The sequence below is a fragment of the Aethalodelphis obliquidens genome, unplaced genomic scaffold, assembly GCF_003676395.1.
Source record: "Aethalodelphis obliquidens isolate GAN/ISIS:26980383/991018 unplaced genomic scaffold, ASM367639v1 scaffold35, whole genome shotgun sequence".
Taxonomy (NCBI): Eukaryota; Metazoa; Chordata; class Mammalia; order Artiodactyla; family Delphinidae; genus Aethalodelphis; species Aethalodelphis obliquidens.
The window spans coordinates 6,742,073-6,765,809 of NW_020837979.1; the positions used below are offsets into that span (position 1 = coordinate 6,742,073).

General features: G+C 42.6%; 1 protein-coding gene across 3 annotated transcripts in view; it reads left to right on the forward strand.

Annotated features, from left to right (window-relative positions):
* The window catches only part of AFF3 (ALF transcription elongation factor 3), a 560,304-nt gene that overhangs the window by 439,713 nt on the left and 96,854 nt on the right, over positions 1-23,737 (forward strand). For all 3 annotated transcript variants that reach the window (XM_027128817.1, XM_027128818.1, XM_027128819.1), the window contains one exon: positions 22,972-23,012. In XM_027128817.1, the coding sequence (XP_026984618.1) occupies positions 22,972-23,012 (41 nt within the window). The remainder of the gene's footprint in view (positions 1-22,971; positions 23,013-23,737) is intronic.

Below are 23,737 nucleotides of genomic sequence, written 5' to 3' on the forward strand. Positions count from 1 at the left end.
GTACGTATGTACACCTTCCTGTCTTTTACAATGAAAGCAGCTGACAGAATGAATGACTTTCATACCCTAATCCTCCCTTGTAATTAAGACTCTGGACAGTGGTTTCGTATGTGGCAGTTTAGTAATTGCTCTAACACTGATTATATTAAGTTATCCTTTATATATCCTATATATACGCTGACCTAATCACAAAATCGTAAATCCCATGCTTTTGAAAAACACTGATGACATAGAATTTTTTTTCTCTTCAAGACCGAAATATGATTGCACCCCAAAAGAGCGGAGCCTGTGCCTATACACAGCACACATACACGCTCTGCATTTCTCTGGCATTGAGAGATAATTAAGCATCTAACGTAAATTATTTTTTCAGATATAATCAGAGTCCGTCTCTTAACCCAAAATCTTTCAAAAATGTACTGTATGTTTCCCTGCCTCGATACATATCGTGTACTAAAATCCTTGTCCTCTTCTAACATGACACCTGGTGGTCTTTGTGACTGTCGGTCACCAGCCTGTGTAGCCACTGTGATAAAGGAACATCCACAAGAGCATCGAGTTGCTACAGCTGTTTGCTCTTCCTGAAGTAGCCTCATACACTCGTGCATTTGCATATTCCCGTCTTGATGTTCCTTTATCATTGCCTCTGTGCTCTCAAAATAAGAGACAGGCTAGTTTAGTGAGTGAGCACCAGCTCAGCAGCTCCCTGGGTTCAAGTCCCTGCTCTGCTACCCAGTGGCTCTGCAGCCTTAGACCCAGTCACTGAACTGCTCGGTGCTCTGGTGCCGCCATTTGTAAAATTGGAATCAACCTTAGATCCCTGCAGCCTGCCACTTCCTCACAACTTGTGCTCACCCACAATCTTCATGTCACCAGATCCAGTAGGCTTTTTTCTTCTTTTTTAGTCAACTTACAATGGAATACACCAGGCATAGAGGAAAGTTACACGTTACCTAAGAATACAACTTGATGAATATTCATAAACCACACTCACCCGTGTAGCCAGCACCCAGATCAAGACACAGACATGACCAGCCTCTTGGGTCTCCCACATCCCCTTCGGGGCAGCAGCCTCCAAAAGAATAACCACTCTCCTGACTTCTAACACCGTAGGGTAATTGCGCTTGTCTCTGAAGCACAATTACATCAATAGGATCGTGAGTGCACGCTGCTGTGTCTGGCTTCTGTCGCTCAGCATTTTGTTTGTGAGACTCATGCATGATATTGCACGAAGTGAAGTTTTTTCATTTCCATTGCTGGATCCCATTCCATCATGTGCATATACTGTAATTTGCTTACCTGTCCTACTGCTGACGTACACGAGGGCGTTTAGGGCTATTGGAATAGTGCTGTTACTAACATTCTTGTACAGGTCTTTGGGGGGTGTATGGGAACATTCCTATTGGTCTGTCCCCAAGAGTAGAAGTGCTATAGGATGTTCAATTTGAGTAGACTATCCCAAACCATTTTCCCAGAATGGTTGTACCTTCTGACACTCCCACCAGCAGTATAAGAGAATTCCCATTGCTCTACATTTTCCTCACATGCTTGTCTTTTTATATTCATGAGGAATATTGTTCCGAAGGTTTCTTTTTTTGTATTGCCTTTGTCTGGTTTTGACATTAGGGCAGTGCTGGCTTATCATGTGAATTGCGAAGTGTTCCTTGCTCTTCTCTTTCTTGAAGAGATTGTATAACATTAATGTTAATTCTTCTTTAAATGTTTGTCAGAATTTTCCAGGGAAACCATGTGGGCCTGGAGACTTTTAGAAACTCACAAATTCTATTTCCTTAATTCTTAAAGGACTATTCGGATTATTTCACATTGGGTAGGTTATGGTGGTACATGCTCTTCAAGTAATTAATCCATCAGGTCATTTATGTTGTCATATTTATGTGTGTAGAGTTATGTTCCTTCATTGTCCTTTTGATGCCTGGATCTATAGTGATAGCCCCTGTTTCATCCTTGATACAGATCTTCTTTTTTTCTTTGTCAGTCTTACTAGAGCTTTATCAATTTTATTGCTCTTTTCAAAGAACTAGCTTTTTGTTTCATTGGTAGTCTCTGTCAGTTTTTCTTTTTTCAATTTCATTGCTATCTCATCTTTATTGTTCCCCTCCTCCTGCTTGCTTTGGGTTCATTTTGTTCTTTTTTTTCTAGTTTCTTGAGGGAGCTTAGATTATTGATTTGAGATTTGTCCTCTTTTATTTTTTTTTTTTACTTTCGAAAATTGATTTATTTTGATTTTTTTTAACATCGCTATTGGAGTATAATTGCTTTGCAATGGTGTGTTAGTTTCTGCTTTATAACAAAGTGAATCAGCTATACATATACATATATCCCCATATCTCTTCCCTCTTGTGTCTCCCTCCCTCCCTTCCCTATCCCACCCCTTTAGGTGGTCACAAAGCACCGAGCTGATCTCCCTGTGCTATGCAGCTGCTTCCCGCTAGCTATCTATTTTACATTTGGTAGTGTGTATATATGTCCATGCCACTCTCTCACTTTGTCCCAGCTTACCCTTCCCCCTCCCCGTGTCCTCAAGTCCATTCTCTACGTCTGCGTCTTTATTTCTATCCTGCCCCTAGGTTCTTCATGACCTTTTTTTTTTTTTTTTTTTAGATTCCCTATATATGTGTTAGCATACAGTATTTATTTTTCTCTTTCTTTCTGACTTACTTCACTGTGTATGACAGACTCTAGGTCCATCCACCTCACTACAAATAACTCAATTTCGTTTCCTTTTATGGCTGAGTAATATTCCATTGTATATATGTGCCACATCTTCTTTATCCATTCATCTGTCGATGGGCACTTAGGTTGCTTCCATGTCCTGGCTATTGTAAATAGAGCTTCAGTGAACATTGTGGTACATGACTCTTTTTGAATGACGGTTTTCTCAGGGTATGTGCCCAGTCCTCTTTTATAATATAAACATTCAGTGCTGTACATTTCACTCTCATCACTGCTGTAGCCACATCTCACAAATTTTTGTATGTTGTATTTTCATTGTCAGTCAGTTCAGTGAGACATCATCCTCTTTGATGCTTTTAGAAGTGTGTTGTTTTATTTCCAAGTGTTTCCAGGTTCCCTGTGATCTTACTTGTATTGATTTCTAGTTTGGTTCCATTGTGGTCTAAGTACATATCCTGTATGATTTCAATTTTTATAAATGCATTGAGTATTTTTTATGGCCCAAGATATGATCTATGTTGGTATATGTTTTATGTGTATTCTGCTGATGGTGGGTGGAGTGTTCTATAAATGTCAGTTAGAACCTGTTGGTTGATATTGTTGTTGAGATATTCTATATCCTTGCTGACTTTCTGTCTAGTTGCTCTATCGATTGTTGGGAGAGGAGTGTTGAAGTCTCCAACCGTAATTGTGGATTTGTCTATTTGTCCTTTCCATTCTCTCAGTTTTTGCTTCACATATTTTACAGCTGTTATTTTGTGCACACATATTTGGGATTGCTACATCTTCTTGGTGGATTGACCTTTTATAATTACGTATGTTCCACTCTGGTAATCTTCTTTGCCCTGAAGTCTACTTTCTCCTATATCAATGTAGCCACTGTTAGTTTCTTTTGATTAATGTTTGCATAATATAACTTTTTCCATTCTTTTACTTTCAACCTACCTATATTTGAAGTGAGTTTCTTACAGACAGCATATCCACTTTGCCAATTTCTGTCTTTTAATTGATGTACTTGGACCATTTACATTTAATGTAATTATTAGTTGATAATTAAACTGATTAACTAATATTAATTAATGTAATGTTACATTAATGATAATTAATTATGTTAGGGCTTAAGTCTACCACTTTATTTTTCGTCTTCTGTTTGTTCTCTTTGTTTTTTCATTTTTCTGTTTTCTCTTTCCTGAATTCCTGTAGCTTCCTGGAACATTTTGTAGAATTTCATTCCTGTTTATCTATAGTATTTTTGAGTGTATCTCTTTGTATAGCTTTTTTTAGTGGCATTTCTGGGTATTACATTATATATACGTAACTCACAGCAGTTCACTGGTGATGGCATTTTATGAGTTTTCTCCCTGAGTATCCTATAACTACCTCCATCACAGAATTGATAATATGAGATTTAGTTATCTGTCTTCCTGATTTCTTGAGTGAGTGACCTGAATCTGATGCTGTGTCTTATTCATCTTTACTTCCCTATTGCATACCATGCTGACTGGCATCTAACAGGGAAGCCTCATCTTCCTGTAACCAGATGCACACAACTACCTTTGTCTTCACTCATTGTCTCCCTTCCCCCTACTATAAGAGGACACTGCCTTCCTCTTATCAAAAGTTTGTCCCATTTCCTCTCAGTTACTTGGGGACTTACTCCTTTGACTCTTTTCTGCCCCTCTTCTCCACCAGAACCACTCACTGGGTCACCAGTGACCGCAGTGGGTCTGCAGAGCGCATGTACCAGGCTCTTTTCAGTCCTTTGTCTCACCAGAAGAGTTACAGCATTGAAAACTGTTAATTACTCCACTTTTATTGAGTTGTCTAATACCATACCCTCCTGGTTTGTTTCTTGCCCCTCTGGCTGTGTCTTCTCAGACTCCTTTGCTGACTGCTTCTCCTGCAGCCAACCTTGAATGTTGGAATCTTTTAGCATTTCTGATTTTTCCTCTCCACGTCCTCTCTGTCTCTCTCTGGATGATCTCATCAATTCCCATGACCTTCAATTTTTTTTTTAATAAATTTATTTCCTTATTTTATGGCTGTGTTGGGTCTTTGTTGCTGTGCACGGGCTTCTCATTGTTGTGGCTTCTCTTGTTGCGGAGCACAGGCTTTAGGCACGCAGGCTTCAGTAGTTGTGGCACGTGGGCTCAGTAGTTGTGGCTTGTGGGCTCTAGAGCGCAGGCTCAGTAGTTGTGGCACACGGGCTTAGTTGCTCCACGGCATGTGGGATCTTCCTGGACCAGGGCTCAAACCCGTGTCCCCTGCATTGGCAGGTGGATTCTTAACCACTGCGCCACCAGGGAAGCCCCAATTTTTATATACTTACAATTTCTAAAATTATACCCTCAGCTCAGAACTCTCTTCTTAACCACAGACCTATTTGACTTTTCCACTTGGATGTCTCACAAGCATTTCAAATCCAAGTTGTGCCAAACTGGAGTTCTGGTCTTTGCCACCCCTCTACCTATCCACACACAAATATGTTCCTCTTGTGACTGTTACCATTTCTAAACCTAGAACTACCAGGCACCCAGTTGTTTAAGTCTAGAAACATCGGGCTCATCCTTGACGACTCCCTATTCCTCACTCAAATGTTAATTTTATCTCTGATCCCTATAAATTCACAAATATTAGTCCATCCACCTCTTTCCATCCTGGCTAGTCTAAACCAGTCCATTCTCCCCCCTCTATAATACAACTTCCTCACAGGGATCTTTTGAAAAAGATCAAGTCAAAGCATCAAAATCAGATCAAGTCATTCCTTGGTCTAAAATCTTAAATGGGTTCGCATTTCACTTGGGGTAAAATCCAGAGCCCGTAGTTGGCCGACAGTACCCTACCCAGCTGGCTTCACTCAACGCTTCCCTTTCACTTCACACTGAGATGGTTCATGGTACTTCCACCCCATGGGTCTTCTTTCAGCTCCTCCAACAAGCCAAACTCAGCTGCCTCAGGCCCTCCATAGGCCTCTCCCCCCTGATTTTTGCCCCATTAATACCTACTCATCTTGGAAGTGCAGCATAAATTTCACTTCATCAGGGAATCTCCAGTTATCTAACTTGGACCCCTGGTTAGTCCGTGTCACAATAACCTAACCTTTCTTCTTAGGTCTCATCATAATTTTAGTTGTGCGTTATGTTTACTTTTTTAAGTATCTCAGCCAACCAGACTGGAAGTTTCCTGAGGGCAGGAACTGTATCTGGCACAGCAGAGGTGCTGGATACTTGCTGAATGGATGCATGAATGATGCATAATGTTATTGAATTGAGAGTATTTCCTGCTGTCTGTTGTCCAGTATCAAAGATGACTTCGGGTCTCCCTTTTTTTTTTTTTAATTAAACACTGATTTTTTTTCAAATTAGTCCTATCCAAAGATCAAAAGTATTGACAAAGAAGAAAAAAACATAGACCCAAGGACAAAAATTGTCTGTAGATAAGTACACAAATCGCCTACCTATTTAGGAGAAAAGCATTTATCCAATCTCTGCAGAAATGTCAATAGTCACTTCTTAAATGTGCTTCATACCAAGCCATATTGAGGTTATAACTTTCTAGAAGTTACCTCAAACAGAAGCCTCCAAAACCAAGAGAGTGCATTTCTTCACAGCCTTCCCTTTCAAAAACTGTAGCATTTTGACTAACCTCTAGAGCTAGGATTGTGACCAGGTTTACAAAATGTGGAGGTTTAATGGAAATGGAGTCGTAATCTCATGTTTGCTCCTATAATTTTCATACTTGATGAGGTTCAAACTAGAAACAGGACACATGATTTGAGAATCAGATTTTGTGTCTGAGTAAATGAAGGAAGGACACAAGATATGTGTGGCAGTTGGTTTGATCTCCAGTTAAAACCTGTGGCTCTTGGTTTTAACAATTCTAGACGCCAGTGTTTCTTTGGAAGAAAGTAAAGGAGTTAGAAGATTTAAGACAAAATGATTCCTGAAGGTACTAAGTACTCAAGCCATTTTTTAAATGGATTTGGAAGGGAGAAATGAATTATATTGCCTATCTTCCCATTTAGTAAAAAAAAGAAAATGAGTTCTGGGACTTCCCTGGCAGCCCGGTGGTAAGACACCATGCTTCCACTGCAGGGGGCACGGGTTGGATCCCTGGTCGGGGTACTAAGATCCCGCATGCCACCGGGCGCAGCCCAAAAAATTAAATAAATAAAAGGCAGATTTAAGGTTATTAAAAAAAAATGAGTTCTGCCTCTCAGGTGAGGAGGGTAAGCTTGGGAGGTTGGACACAGCAAATATCTAGATGAAATTATTACCGCTAAGACATGAGGACAGGGCCACGTGAATAAGACACTCAACAAGGAGCAGCTAAGATCGTGTCAACTGCACACAGCGTTTCAGAGATGACAGATACATAAGCGCAGGGAAGTAAGGAGAGGGGATGCAAGCTAAATGGCTGTGTATGTGCCTGCAGCTTCCAGTAATTACATTATCCGTACGTATTAGGCAGTCTTTTCGTTTTAATTATATAACTACATTTTTCTCTTTAAATGAGCATGGTTTATCCACTTAAACTGACAGTTTTAATTTTACAGGCAGTGATCCTGGGATATAATCTGTAGAGGGAAGTTCTCCTACTGGCATCATTTACTTCTCACAATGAAGAAAAGTTACCTTTTAATCCCCAGTCAATATTTGGAGAACACACAATTCATTTAATAGATATCCAGGTAATTAGCATAAATCTGCAAGTTAAAGAGCCACTTCTTTTCTTATTCTTAACGCATGGAGTACTAATCATGTCTCTCAAAAAGAATCTCGGTCCTCTTAGAGTGACTCTAAAGCTTCGCGTCTCAAGGTGTCGGGATTATAGGTGGTGAGATTGCTCTGAGCACTGAATTGCAGTTCTTAACTGCCTTTTGTTAACGTTGGTTTCTTAAGAAGAAGCACAAGGAACATTCCCATCTCAATTTTCTGCTGTTTACCGTAGAGGTCACTGGATAAGTAACATCAGCTCTGGGTGTAATATTAAAAGCAGATTGCCAATTGTAATGGCCGCTGGTCATTTTTTTCCTTGTTCCTTTTTAATATGACAATTGCATAACAGAAAGCAGAGCTTTTCAGAAGAACCTCTGAAGCCATCAGCAGTGCGTGTCCATCCGTCACCAGATGTATTAGCCGAATGATATGCAGATGTGAAATAAAAATATAGGAGGTTTTTGCAGCCCAGCTCCACTTCCCTGGGTGTATTTTTCTTCTCAGAATCAGCTTGGTTGATGCTGAAGTTCTTGGCCTGTGAAAATTTATTACCCACAGAGTCAATCTGCATTCAGGCGGCCAAGTCTGAATAAATAGAGTCATTGTGCTTGTCTGGGATTTGTGGCCAGAGTTCATCCAGTCAGCTTGACATTCACATCCCAGGAGATTCATAAAAGCCAACACCCTGGTATGTGCTCTTGAATCCTGCCAAAATTGTGTAGAATTATATAAACAGGAGTTGAAGCAGTAATCAGGACCAGGTTTGAGGGGTGAGCTCCAAAATCAAGTTTCTCCTACATTAGAAATAAACTATATCGTAGATGGGATTTGTAGCCAACAAGAGCTGAAACATTTTTCCAAAGGAGTCATTCTGAGAAGAATCTTGTATGCCTACTAAATGTAAAATATTGTGCAAGACGCTGGCTTTGTTGGTCTTGATGAATTACACATTCGTAATATTCATTAGGATAATTTAACCTCAAAAATCTAAAGGACTTTTTAAATGCTGGGAAATGCCCTGTTCTCAATGACTATACAAAAAAGTATATATTACATATATTAAACCTAACAGCAAAAATAGAAAAAAAAAAAGAGTAGTTTATTTTTTTTTAAATTTTTTGTCCTGCATAAATGTTGAACCTAAGCTACCTATCCAGTTTAATTATACTGACAAGTTGGTTTCTTTCTAATATGGAAACAGCACAATAACGCTCATTGAAAACTATCAGATCTTTGTCACCTGTATGTGAAGTAATCATAATTCAAACCTTCAGGCACAGTCAGTGAAACACGAATGTTCAACAGGAGGTTTTTGCATCTTTGTTTATTTGTTTGTTTAACAGCCCTAAAGCTTACTTAAGTAATATTTTATAAATAAAATTTTACTGTCACCAGAGGCAAATGCAACACTCTTTTAAGAAGGCCAGTTTTATTACATCATGCCACTCTTTATAAACATTTGTGAGAAGCGCAGGCATTGGTGGAGATACACAAAAAAGTAGTTGTCTTTTTTTATATTAATCAACTGTCATTTCCAAAACTGAAATGGTCAGCAAACCTCAATGTCACAGAGCACAGATATACAACGGCTCACAACCCCATCTCCTCACTTTTTTTCTCAGACCTCCTCTGGGGACCTGAGATTGACGGAGGTTTAGTTGTGTCCACTCAGCTTGGATCATAGGATGTGACTCATTTCAATCTGAGGACCCTCAGCGGATATCTGGAAAATGAGAATATTGTATAAAAATTAGGAGATGATCCACTGAATTGGGGCAAACATGCAATTAACACAAAAACGGAGAATCATGGCTTTGTTAAGTTGAAGAATTCAGAGGAAGCTACATTCTGGAAACTAAGCCAAGCTTTTTTAACTGTGCATATCAGTACCACCAAAATAGACTCCATTCAGAAAACAGAAGAAGGGCCATGTACCATTATTGGATAGGCATGCTTTTCTCAAATACAGCTGCCAGCCGGGCTGCTGGTTGGCAGAGGAAGTGGAAATCTCCCTCCGGAGGACACTGCTATTTAACTCAGAGGAATAGCCCTTTGTCCTGTGACTTTTATGGGGTTTTTTTCTTCAGTAGCTTTTGCAGAATTGTAACCATTCAGGACTGGATGCTCCTTGGAGTCTGTGCTATCACTCGTATCCAGGCTTGGGGGCTTTCATATAGGAAAGGATTTACCTGCAGTCATTCAGGTACCTGGTCCAGATATGCACTCGGAAAATTGTGTTTGTGTTTGTGTTTTTCCAAATCTTCTCCAAGTGGGGCCGGTTATCTCAGAAGCACAGATTTTCTCAGGAGACTATCTTAACCTTTTGTTTCTACTGGAGCAAAATCATTTGCAGGAATTCAGTGCCCCTGGGCACTTGCAGTTCCATCCTGACCAGATCTGTAGCCAACAAGTTGTGCCAAGTGAAACAAGAAGCAGACCAGGGACTTTCCTGGTGGTCCAGTGGTTAAGACTCCGCACTTCCACTGCAAGGGGCATGGGTTCGATCCCTGGTCACAGAACTAAGACCTTGCATGCCACACGGTGCAGCCATGAAGACCAAAAAACAAAGAAGTAGACCAGATGGTTTCTGAAATGTCACCAGACGTGGTCCTCTTCACACAGCAAAGTGCTAGAGTGTGGGTTAGCCAGAATCTCTGTCTGTGGAGGTCTGATTCAGCAACGTGTTTCTGGGTACGTCTCCTTTCTACCTGGACTTCATTCTTAGCAGTCCAAGGCAGTTGAAGGAAGAGGGTGTGATTACATGTTATATGTGAAACATTTTCAGGTATAAACCATCAAGCAGTGGTCACTTGAAGGGTGAAAATCCTAATACCAATAATAAAGCAATCAGAATTGCTTCAGCTTTTCTCTTACGTTATATACTTGGTTTGCAAAGTGCAATGATGAGACTCTTACCTAACCATGACAAACCTATTTTTACCTTCAAATATTGCTACTTTGTCTGACTAAAAGAGATGTTTTGCGAAAACAGAAAGCCAGACTTAGATTTTGGTAGATTTTTGTTCTTCATGCACAGGTTGCATTATTTGAACAAAACTATCAAAATAGTTATGTGACTTGCATCTTGTCTTTATGCAAAAACAAAGTAGCATTTGTATTCCACAACCTGGGCTCTGGTTGCATTCATAAGAACCAACCACCTACTGAGGCAGTGACGTTGACAATGTAAACAGAACGAATCAGGTCTCTGGATAACATCTATTTAGCTGCTGAATTAAACCAACCGCTAACCTAATAAACTGCTGGAATTTAAAAAAAGAAAGAAAGAAAGAAAAAGTAAATGGGACTCCACCAAAGCATTGTATGAAGGTAAAGTAAGGATTCTATTAAAAGCTCCAAAAGGCATTGGGCAAACCCACCAAAGTGGGGAGTGAGCAATCCCAGCGTCCACCTGCTCTGCCAAAGATGAGAGTTATTACTGGGCCACGTCATCTTGGCTGTGCTCAAAGTCTGGCCTGTGCTGAAATAGCACTGTGAGAAGAGTTGCAGGAGTGTACGGCTGACCAAAGCCCTGAGGAGCAGGCCAGAAAGCCAGGCAGCCACGTAGAACCTGCGGGGCCTGGATTGCATCACCCTGCACACTCCCAATTTAGCCTCCCATTCCCAAGAACCAGGAATTGCAATCCATGCACTACCTGTAGCCTGTCTCCAGGCAGCTCAGCTGCCATTCGTTGGTCCTTCTTGTTTGCTGTCAATGTGACGTTGACAAGCACGTGCACGCACACACATGCACGGGCCCACGCACACACACGGACTTATTCACATGGAAGGTGTTATTGCCTTGCCAGCGCTCTGTCCCAGAATCCAAAAGCTTCTGCCGTTCTCACAGATCTGAGAGTCGACAGCTGAGCTGGGATCTTTCACCTTCATCCAACAGCACCAGACCTGACTCAGGCAGGCACTTCCTTTACATGTGTAGTCCTGTCATAGTGAGCCCTGGAGGTAAAAAGAATTCTTCCCCGGGAGTTTCGGGCAAGCTCTAAATGACCCATGTGCTTCTGCCTATAAACTGCTGGAAGAATCAAGATTAGTCTCCAAAACCTAAAGCCGTCCTGTCTTCTTTGCAAACATCTAAGAGACGCCTCCTTGCTGCTTCTGCGTTAGCATCCCCACAGGAAGCTTGCCCCCTGTGTCTGTTTACATCTGCTCATCATCCCACCAGTCCTCTTTGGCTGGGACTGGCAGAATCCAAAATGTATCTGGTCCCCTTCCCTTCAATCTCTGCCCTGAAGAGTCCACAGCCCGGCAGAGGCAGGACCGGGGTGCTCTGTGGTACTTCACTGGCCTGGTTCCCTTACTTACCAACTCTGACCATGAGCAAGCCAACTTCCCTAAACCTCTGTTCCAATATCTTAATGTCAGTAGCCAAAAATGCTAAAGTGGATTAATAGAAAATATTTTAAAAACAAACCACCCCATCAAAAAATGGGCAGAAGATCTCCATAGACATTTCTCCAAAGAACACATACAGATGGCCAAGAAGCCAATGAAAAGATGCTCATCGTCGCTCATTATTAGAGAAATGAAAATCGAAACTACAATGAGGTATCAGCTCACCTTACCCTGGTCAGAATGACCATCATTAAAAAGTCTACAAATAATAGATGTTGAAGAGGGTGTGGAGAAAAGGGAACCGTCCTACACTGTTGGTGGGAATGTAAATTGGTGTAGCCACTATGGAGAACAATATGGAGGTTCCTTAAAAAACTAAAAATAGAACTACCATATATCCAGCAATCCCACTCCTGAACATATATCTGGAAAAGATGAAAACTCTAATTCGAAAAGATATATTCTCCCCAATGTTCATAGCAGCACTATTTACAACAGCCAAGACATGGATTTACAACAGCCAAGACATGGAAGCAACCTAAGTGTCCATCAGTAGATGAATGGATAAAGATGATGTGGTACATATATACAATGGAATACTACTCAGACATAAAAATGACTGAAATAACGCCATTTGCAGCAACATGAATGGACCTAGAGATTATCATACTGAGTGAAGTAAGTCAGACAAAGACAAATATGATATCTTTTATATGTGGAATCTAAAAAATAATACAAATGAGTTATTTACAAGACAGAAACAGACTCACAAACATAGAAAACAATCCTGTGGTTACCAAAGAGTAAGGGGGGAAAGAGAAATTACTAGTATGGGATTAACAGATACTCACCACTATATGTAAAATAGATTGGCTCCCCTGGTAGCACAGTGGTTAAGAATCCGCCTGCCAATGCAGGGGACACGGGTTCGAGCCCTGGTCCAGGAAGATCCCACATGCCGCGGAGCAACTAAGCCCACGTGCCACAACTACTGAGCCTGTGCTCTAGAACCCGCGAGCCACAACTAGTGAAGTCTGCATGCCTAGAGCCCATGCTCCGCAACAAGTGAAGCCACCACAGTGAGAAGCCTGCGCACTGCAACGAAGAGTAGCCCCCGCTCGCCGCAACTAGAGAAAGCCCGCGCGCAGCAACGAAGACCCAACACAGCCAAAAATAAAATAAATTAATTAAAAAAAAATAAAATTAAATAGATGAACAACAAGGATATACTGTATAGCACAGGGAACTATATTCAATATCTTGTAATAACCTATAATGAAAAGGAATCTGAAAAAAATACATATACATATGTGTGTATATATTTATATATACATATATGGCTGAATCACTTCGCTGTACACCTGAAACTAACACAATGTTGTAAATCACCTATACTTCAATTTAAAAAAGAATTTATATTACTATAAATAGATATTAGTGTAAAACCATTAAACTGTACATCTTAACATCTCCCCCCCTCCCTCCCTCCCTCCTCTTCCCCTTCTCCCCAGAAATGTTCTTTATTTACATTGCTGGAACTTTTTTCGGCTTATTTAGGTAATAAAAGGAGAGGAGTACAGGAAGAAGCCAGAAAACTGATTTATCTAAGCAAAGACAAGGAGCTAATGATAGAAGAATAGATCTAGAAGTCAGAGGAGGAAGTGAGAATGGTGAGCTGGTAATCTAGGGGAGAGAGTAAGGAGGGGGGAAGGAGGCAGAGAGAGAAGAAAGATTAGTAATTTACCACCTGCCCAGCAGGGGTCACATAGAGTAAAACAGTCCCTTGTATAGTACCTGGATAGAAGCTTTTACTGAAAAATGCCACAAGGAAAGAAGTGAATTTCTTACAAGGAAGCAGGTACATAGAGAGTGCCATTTTGATTTTGAACAAAATAATAGTTCAGCAAAGGTTTGTCAGATCCTCTCATCTAAAAGGGTAATTGGCAGCTGAAGGGTGATGCCTGTTTAAAAGCAAAAGACTGCCTTGTTCATTTCTTTAAAAATAATAATTTAAAAAAAAATTGTAATTGTACTAACAGAAGCTCGAATAAACTTTAGAATCTGTTAAAGACTAAAGCCCGGTTGTCCCATCCTCTGACGGAAATCGTTTTTGGAATGAGACCAAATTGAATGAATGAATGAGATAAAAGCTAATCCGTTATCCCTCAGGGATTCAGGAGGGGCACCATTATGGCTTGGTCACCTAGTGACATTATATTCGTCAAGCATTTATGTGCCTTGTGCTATCGGTTAGACCTTGTGCCAAACACTGTTCAGTCGTGTAACTGGTACCCACTTCCTATTCTCAAGGAGCTGGTGTCTAGCCTCCCTAAGTCCAGTCCTTTATGGGGTGAATATCCAGATGACCAGGTAGAAGAAGCTACTTGCCATGGGACAGTGATGCCGCAGCTCTTGAAGCACAAGTTGCTCCCCAGGACCTATACTGGGGCTGAATGTCACCCAGCTCACTTCTCCCTCCCAGCACCCACACTCATAACCTCATGCACGGCCATGGATCTTCCTACCACCACCCGCCCACTTCAGACTGACCTCTTACCACCTCCACACCAGCTACCCCTGGTGCACAGACATCCTCCAGGAATCCACTGGGCTCCTCTGACCCATAATGTTGCCCTCATGGCAGTCAGTATGGCCCATCACTCAGGGTGCCTGATACCGTCCATACCCTCAGTGGGACCCTGGCCTGCTGGGAGGACTCTGACATCAATCACTGTGGGTGAGGGACAGCCCCCGGGGCATGTACTCACACCATCCCCACACCTTCCCTTCTTTCTCCTAGCTCGTAGCGGCTGCCCCCCGAGTTTTCTGTTTTGATGGCAAAAGCCTCCAGGGCCTGGAAGCAGAAGGGGCCACGTGGTAGATGTCACCAATTATTCATAGTGTTACCTCTAGAATAAAATGTCCTGGAAATGCCCAGTGAAGACAAGAGCGCCTCCTTTAATAATCCCTCTCAGGAGATTTGAGTTGCCAAATTTGGGCAGCCCCCAACCTCAAATAATGCCCCCGAATCAGTCAATTGGAACCGGAATCCGAATTATGAGATAATGTTATCCAGCAAACCATCTGGTGTCATCGACCTTAATCAACACTTCCCATAGGAGATACTAGGTACTAATAAATGTCTGTTACTGTCTTTATCAAATTTCTGGTAGACACGTGCAAATCTAAGCCACACAGTTAAAATAAAACAACCAGTCAAAATTTCTCTGAAGAGAAATGTGTACCCTAGTTTTTCAAGATCGTAAAATAGAGAAAGAATATACAGCTAAGGGGGAAAAAATGTATTTCAACAAAACTCCGAAATTGGAGCCATGGCAGAGAGTAACATTTGTTATCACCGGAAGTTACCTACTCATGTCCTACTGGCGAATCACACGGCAGGTGCTGTCCGTCAGCAGGAAGCTCTTTCCGGCGGAGGGGGGATGAGCTGGGATCTCCGCCTTCAGTGATCGTCAAGGAACTTGAATTCTTAGCCAAGACTAAAATTTCCGTGAAGCAGATGGCAAGCTCCCCAGGAAAGAAGAGAACCCAGCGCTAAGCCATGTTCTAGACCAGGAGCTCTGAGAGCGGAGGGTCAACAAGAGCTTGAGCGGTCGAGGCAAGCTTCATGAAAAGGACCTTGGGTTGTAGGCAGACTCAAAAGAGAAAGAGGACGAACTGGAGAGAGAACAGGAGAAGCGCTGGCTTGATTTAAAGAGACACCAAGAGTCGCAGTGATTTGTCCGCAGCTGACCCCCGTTCAGCTGTTTGCTTTCATTATTGGCAGGTTCCTCAGCCCCTGAATTTCTGTCCTCTAATCCTGATCTTGTTTATATTTGTAGAGTCATCTTTATTAGAACTGACCATACATTGTGCCCCAAAAAAGCAGGGTTTTCTCCCCTTGTCCCTGACTCCCACTGGGTTAGCATCCCCTTTCACTCTCAGAACTGTTCTTATTTGGATAGAACCATTCTTATTTGGATGATAAATTATATTGTCCTCCCTGACTCTGCCTGACTCCTGTAGAGTACTGGATAAGGTCAAAGTCCACTGAACAAAATGCTTCCTAGACAGCATTACTAGGAATCCGAAAATGCAAAGTACTCATGACTGAGAAAAAAAAAAAAAAAGACCAGAAATAGACTCTTTCCTTTGTCTTACAAATGTTCCTAAATGGGTTGTAAAGCACCAAATGGATACTCACAACATGAAAAGTTCAGACACTCATCAACGGGGACCAGAATGAAAAACAACAGCATAAAAGTTAACGAAACATAAAATATGCTAATAGAGGTAGAAGGAAATTAAACAGGGAAATAAGTTAATAAATAACAAGTCTTAACTTGAAGAAGAATGACAAGAAAAAAGTAAGGCCTCACCAGCCAGAATCCCTAGAAAGACAGGTGTGTCCATATAAATTTCACAGCCTTCTTCCAATACCAGCAAAACACAAATGAAGTAAGATATGCTGTGATAGTATTTATTCAGGTAATTAAATGTGGAGACAGTGTCCTAACACAGGTGAAGCAATGTGATTACAATCACTGCTGCAGTGATACCTCCTTGACTGTCGGTGTCATAAACCTGATACCGTGTGTAGCAGAGATGGAGGTCAATCCCACATGGAGTGCGGAAACAGAGATGTGTTCTAACCAGCTGTCTCCTGGATCTTCTTCTCTTAGAACAATAGCAAAATGTAGATCCAGAAAATCAAGCCATCTGTCTTCTTCTTATGACTGTCATTTGTCAAAAACATATGGATATTGTGTACTTAATTATCATTTAGCAGCTTTAATCTCAAATCCAACCGTCTGTTTAACTTCCCCACTTGACTTCCCATAAACAACTTGAACTTCACACACCCAAACTTTTTTGGGAGACGGGGGAGAGATCATAGCATTTTGGAAATACAATTTTTCAAGGTTACTTTCCATTTACAGTTATTACAAAATATTGGCTATATTCCTCCCATGTTATACAATACATCCTTGAACCTATCTTATACCCAGTACTTTGTACCTCGCAATTCCCCACCCCTGTAATGCGCCCCCCCCCCGCCACTGGTAACCACTAGTTGTTCTATATCTGAGTCTGTTTCTTTTTTGTTATATTCACTAGTTTCTTGTATTTTTTAGATTCCACTTATAAGTGAGATCATACAGTATTTGTCTTTCTCTGTCTGACTTACTTCGCTAAGCATAGTGCCCTCCAAGTCCATCCATGTTGCTGCCAATGGCAAAATTCTTTTCTTTTTATGGCTGAGTAGTATTCCATTGTAAATACACACCACATCTTCTTTATCCATTCATCTGTTGATGGCCACTTAGGTTGTTTCCATGTCTTGGCTGTTGTAAATAGTGCACCTGTGAACACTGAGGTGTATGTGTCTTTTCAAAGTAGAGTTTTTTACACCCAAACCTAAGCTCTGCCTTTGTCCTGCTCCTGCACCCGTCTTGCCCATCAGTGACTCTCGGTCTGTACAAGGTGCTCAAGCCAGGAACCTGGGACTCATTCCTGACGCCTCCCCCACTTCCCATGTTCAATCAATCACCAGTTCCCTCAACCCTACCTCCAAAATGTAGCATGAACTTTCTCCATCTCCACCGCTACCGTGCCCTTCTCTCTCCTGGATCACTGCAGATGACCTTCAACTTTGCCCCTTCCTGCCCCAATCCATTCAACACACAAAGGCCAGAAGGGAATTTGAAAAGTGTAAGTTGAGGCTTCCCTGGTGGCACAGTGGTTGAGAATCCACCTGCCAGTGCAGGGGACACGGGTTCAAGCCCTGGTCTGGGAGGATCCCACATGCCATGGAACAGCTGGGCCCGTGCACCACAGCTGCAGAGCCTGCGCTCTAGAACCCAAGAGCCACAACTGCTGAGCCCCCGTGCTACAACTGCTGAAACCCGCATACCTAGAGCCCGTGCTCTACAACAAGAGAAGCCCGTGCACCGCAATAAAGAGTAGCCCCTGCTGCCGCAACTAAAGCCCACGCACAGCAAGGAAGACCCAGTGTAGCCATAAATGAATGAATGAATGAATAAATAAATAAATAAAAAGTGTGGGTCATATTGCCTCACTGCCTACTCTTTTTTTTTTTGCGGTACGCGGGCCTCTCACTGTTGTGGCCTGTGCGGAACACAGGCTCCGGACTCGCAGGCTCAGCGGCCATGGCTCACGGGACCAGCCAATCCACGGCATGTGGGATCTTCCCGGACTGCAGCACGAACCCACGTCCCCTGCATCGGCAGGTGGACTCTCAACCACTGCGCCACCAGGGAAGCCCTTTTTTTTTTAATTATATAGATTCACCGGAAGTTGCAAAGAATGTACAGGCAGATCCCATATATCAGGGGTCCATGGCCTGTTATGAACCAGGCCGCACAGCAGGAGGTGCGTGGTGGGCAAGCGAGCAAAGCTTCATCTGCCACTGCCCATCGCTGCCCATCGCTGCCCATCGCTGCCCATCGCTGCCCATCGCTCATATTACCTCCTGAACCATCCCCCCTGCCCCTGGTCCTTGGAAAAGTTGTCTTCCATGAAACCAGTCCCTGGTGTCAAGAAGGTTGGCGACTGCTGCCATATATCCTTCACCCAGCTTCCCCTCATGTAAACTTTTCAGTGACTTCTTATTGCTGTGGATAACGTCCAAAATCCTTAACTTGACCTCCAAAGCCCTTGGGACCTGCCACCGTCCCCACCGCTCACTGACCTCCCTGACAGCAACCTTCCTGTGGTTCCTCCACTGACCAGAGATCTAGGCCTGCCTTGGGCCTCTGCTCCCGAACACTTTTCCCTTCCTTCCTTCCCCATTCCTACTTCTCTCATTCAGTACCTCTTCTTTGCCCTCCTTGTGGCAGCTTTGTTATCCCTTCCTTAGTGAACCTTCCTTGAGCACTCATTCCAAATGAGGTCCCTTCACATTCTGTCCTCTTTGGTCATAGCCCTTGTCTAGATCCAGGATCTAGAATGCTTGTGTGTGTTTAACTTTTCATGTCTGGCTCACGTGTAGACTCCAAGTACAATGTGGCAAGCTTTGTCCGCTTTGACTGTCACCCAAGCAGAGCCCAGGCCCTGCACTTGATAGGTACAGCAGTTGGCTTTATGGAGCTGTCCACGTGGTATTTCTGTTTCTATCAAGTAAGAAAGAAACTGGATTATGCCAAGACCCCTCTGAATTCTAGCCTCTTCCCTTTGCTTTCTCCCCCTCCAATATCCATGAACTTGTTCTACGCTCGACCCAGTTACAGTAAGGGCACTTAACTTCCTCTTTGATTTCCCCTCAATAACAGATTGTGACTGGTAATTCATTTAGCGTATGTTGAAACCTGCAAGTCTACTGATTAGGTTCCCAAGCGCCCAGCTTGCTGTGATAAAGACAGAGAAAAGATGTCATCTCTCAAAGAGAACCTGGAAAATAATTATTTCTGGCAGAAAACTTGTTTTGTCTCACAGACTTACCCTTCAGAGTCATTCATGAATGAGTAATGAACTCAGGAAGGATCAGTGACGCATTGTCTTAAGGCTTCAATCTGTTTTGCTGAGAACTGAATAAAAAAGTCACAAGAGGAGACGATGATTTAGAAAGAGAAATATGGTTGCTCTAACATACGAGTCTTGAAAGAAGGAAATTGGGAAATTCATCTAGTTTTCTACGAGTAGTTTTTCAGGTTTCAATCATGAGTCACCTAAGTAATTTTTTTCTCTGCTATTTCATTCCAGTGTTTATTTTATTATTTTCCAACAGTAAAATAAAATAGTGTGCAACAGCCAAAGTTTATTTTAAGAGAGGAGGCAGTAAGAAAAAGGTGGTGGTGGTGGTCTTTGCTTTGGTATATAACATACAATTTTAATGCCGTTAAGTTTGTTTTTTTCCCTCAAGGAGTTATTTAAAGCATTTAATATAGTCTCATCTCCTTTTTGATGGGTGATGAGTCCTCCTCTGCAAAGTTCTGAATGATGTAGAATAACAACAAATTAAATAGAACAATCAAAAGCAGGCATTAAAAATAGTAGTGCAGGCAGTCGTGTGGCAGATTGAAGGGTGAGGGTCACAGAAAGACATGCATGATGTCTCAGCCCAGAAGGCCCTTTTGGTCCCAGCATCGTGTCCATCGGCTAAAGGAAAGCTTCCAACTCAGCTTACATTAGAGGACTGTTCCCAGCTTCCAACTCAGCTTACATTAGAGGACTCACCGATGTCAGTCCTAGGGAGTTATTCTCAGCAGGTACCACCACCTGGGATGCGTCAATTCGCAGGTATTCCAGTGATGGTCGGGCATCTGAGTTTCTTGTTTGGGGTTTGTTTTGCTTTGCTTTTGCTTCTTAAATCATCTTCTTATAGACTGCACATCAACAAGCACTGTGTTTCCTTATCACAAAAGTCAGCGGGAAGTATTTGCAGGCAGGAGAGAAGAGAATCAATAGACTTAAAAAAAAAATTGACGTCCAGGGCTGGACGAAAATTCAGGTGCCATGTGAGAGATTCCTATTGACCTTTCAGTCACATCTCGTGATTTTTGTTATTCCGGGGGGAGTCTGTCTCCAGTGCCTCCTGCTGAGCTGATGAGAGGCTGCGCTGATGCTACCTGCCACCTTTCCCTCGGGGAGTTCCAAACACTTTTTGTGTATTTAGCCAACACATTGTGTATTTACTAGGGAGTGAAGTTCTTTTCAAGGATAACTGCCGAAAGTGGAAAGCCATCTTGCTGCGTGAGGGAGAACCCTTTAGGAGATGAACCTGGGAACAAGGACAGCTGCCTGTCACCTGTTGGGTGCTTTTCGCGAACCTGCTCCTGGGGTGGCCCTCGGGAGAGGACAGACAAAGGAGAGAGAGGAGAGGGCAGGGAGTGCTGCCCAGGCCTTCCTTGGCTTCTCACCTCTTCCCCCTGCCACATTCGACCCCCTCAGGTGTCCCCGCAAAGAGAAAGCGCTGTAGTTCTTCTTCTTCTCTATCTTGAACGAATCATGTTCGTTCAATGCCAGGTCACTTGGGCTGCCGTTCCCAGGAATCCAGGGAGGAAGGAGGGGACCCCTGCCCCTTGGATGGTCCGCAGTAGCCTAGACCTTGACTGGCTCCCTCAGCCTCCATTTGGAGAAGGAAAGGGTAGTTTGGAAACTGAGACCTGGGTCGAGGTCCAGACTCCAGGTCCATAATATAAATGTAAGGCAGAACCCGTCCCAGAATGTAAGACTCTCAATTCCCTGTTGAACAGATTTTATGCTTTTTCCTAACTCACTGTGGTTGCGTCCCTTGTGGAATTATCTAAGTTTCTCTTACTAATTTATTTTCCAATCCTGGTGCCAGGCCCAGGAGCTCATGTTCCCTGGGTTCTTTCTTTCAGATCTGCCTTTCATCGCTGCTTTGCTGCAGCATCTCCACAGAGACACCCTTGTTATTTGAAGGGGACAGTTCCTGATTGTACAAGGGTACCCTCCCGACGTTTGAAAAGTGTTAGCATCCCTGGGGCCAGGCACTAAATGCCAGTAGTGATCCCCTCGTGAGTGTGACACGCAGAAACACACTCAATTCCAGATGCTCCGGGGGTTGGGGGGAGGGTAGCCCAGGTGAGAACCACTGCCAGGGGCTTGGACAGACCCTTCCTCCGCCGTCTAGTCCAGGACCGCCAGTGCCTCTTCTCGCCTGACCACATTTCAGTGGGAAGGATCCCCTAAGTGATTCGTTCGTTGATGTTTACTCTGCAGATATTTCCAGAGCACCTGCTAACAGCTCCGCACCCTGTTTGAGGAGCTGTAGGTCCACCAGCCATTAGTCACCACCCACGTCTGCCCCTTCGTAGCTCTGTCCTATCTTCATCTGTTTATTTGCATGTTACTTCATAAATGTCTGCCAGTCATCCCTGGACCTCTCTTCTGACTCCCTACCTGGGGACTCAGCTTGTCCAGGACAGTGACCACTTCTGCTTTGGCTTTTTTCCCTCTGAAACCCCAGAGCAATCATCTTCATGTAGCAGGAATTCAGTAAGTGTTGGTCTGACTGCATGATCCAAGGATATGCAACCATCGCCAAGGGTATATTTCTTTTCTGTAATAGAGAGAATGGTTCTGATGTGTCGTTTTTTCTAATCCGAAGATTCTATTTTGTCTGCCACCCACCTGCAATGAGGAATAGCGTGGGAAACATTGGTATCCCTGGTAAACAGTAAATTTGACATATGTCATGTACGAGGTGAAGACTGACTCTGAACGCTCCTTGTTTCCTACGTGCATCCTGAGGAAGCCTTGGTCTTCGAGGCCGTGCTTTGATCCCCTCCCAATTGTGACTTCTCAGTCAGAGAAGTCTTTTTCTGCCTTCCGTAGATTCAGAGTGCTTGGCGGCATAAGGCAAACAGACAAAAAAATAGGACAGACGACGAAAGGAAAGTGAGCAAAACTGGGAGAATCTGAGGGAGCAGTGGAGGCCTTCTTATTTCCTTTCTTCTTTTAATTTTTATATTATGGAAAATTTCAATCACACAATAATTCCCAGAATACTATACCATTCCCCCAGTGTTCTTGTCACCTAGCTTCGACAGTTATCAACCCAAGGCCATCTCATTTCATTTCTATGCCTACCTACTCTCTCTTCCCTCCAATTGTATTATTTTAAACCCCAGCATCGTGTAATTGTATTCATAAGTATTTCAGTATGAATCTCTAAAAGACTCTTTATAAAAACATTGCCACAGTTATGTTCCTGTGTCTATAACATAGCAGCAACCTCCTGATATCATCACATAGCGAGTCAATGTTCCAGTATCCAATTGTGATGCTTTTATCAATAAATCTGAAAACCAGGTCCAGAATTATAGCTGCGTAGGAAAAGAAGCTGCAAAGGAACCAAGACAGATCTTTTCCTTACAGGAAAGTAGAATAAAGCAAATGGTAAAAGGGAATTCCGGAAGTAAAAGTGAAATAGCTCTGATCAGTACCACGTCTCCTGAGACCTGTCCAACCTCACCTGTGCAGTATGTCCAGTCTCCTCAAGCTCACCCCCTGGTGGCAAGTGTGACCCGTGGGGGCTTCCCTTAACTCTTCAGAAATATTCGTTTCCTAACACGAGAGGATTCTCTACTGTGTTATTAGTAGTTTCATATTTGGCCACCTGTCAGAAGTGTGGGTGACACAGGGTTTCTTTTTAAGTATTGATTGAGCACATAATTTTAAAGTCAGCATATTAAATAAACATCTCTGCCCTTTCTTCCAGCAGGCAGCCCAGAGAACGGCTCTCCACGCTCTGTCTGACAGGTACATTTTGTCATTTTTATGAACTATAAATTGCTTTATGAAACATTGAGCCCTATTTACTGTGGCATATAATTCATAATCGGATTTTGTCCCTAAAGTGTCTGTGAACTGGGACGTTAAACATTTTGCATGCTTCAATTTGTCATGCATGTGTGGAGTTTATTACTGCAAAAGTCGCCTTGTTGTATTTCATAGAAAGTATGAAGAATCCCTTGTTGTACAATGAAACAGGAGACAGGAAACTTGGAGGGAAAGTCCTGAATGGTGCAGTAAATTCTGAACTTTGGAATTGGTTGAGATCTGAGCTCATTTTTCAGCAATAAGTACTTCATTTATTCTGGGGTGTTGTCTTCAGACTTCTCTTCCACATCATTTCCCCAAGAGCTGTCTGTCTTCTGATGCGATTCTCTCTCGAACTTTACTTTATGCGCGGAACCCAATTCATGGTGCTGTGCGTGCCTGACTTTTGACTCCTTGCTCTGGCTTGTTTTTCCTAACTTGTGTTATTGAATGAGATATGTAAGGTTAATCAGTAAACATACTCCAGCTGTATTTCACATCTTCCTTTGCCTATAAGACTGTTTGAAAGTATTTGAATGGGCATATATAAAGTTACTTTCTAGAATAGAGCAGACCATCTCGTGGTTTGGGTTGGTCTTTGATTTCTCATTTGCCAAAGTGTGTGTGTGTGTGTGTGTGTGTGTGTGTGTGTGTGTGTGTGTGTG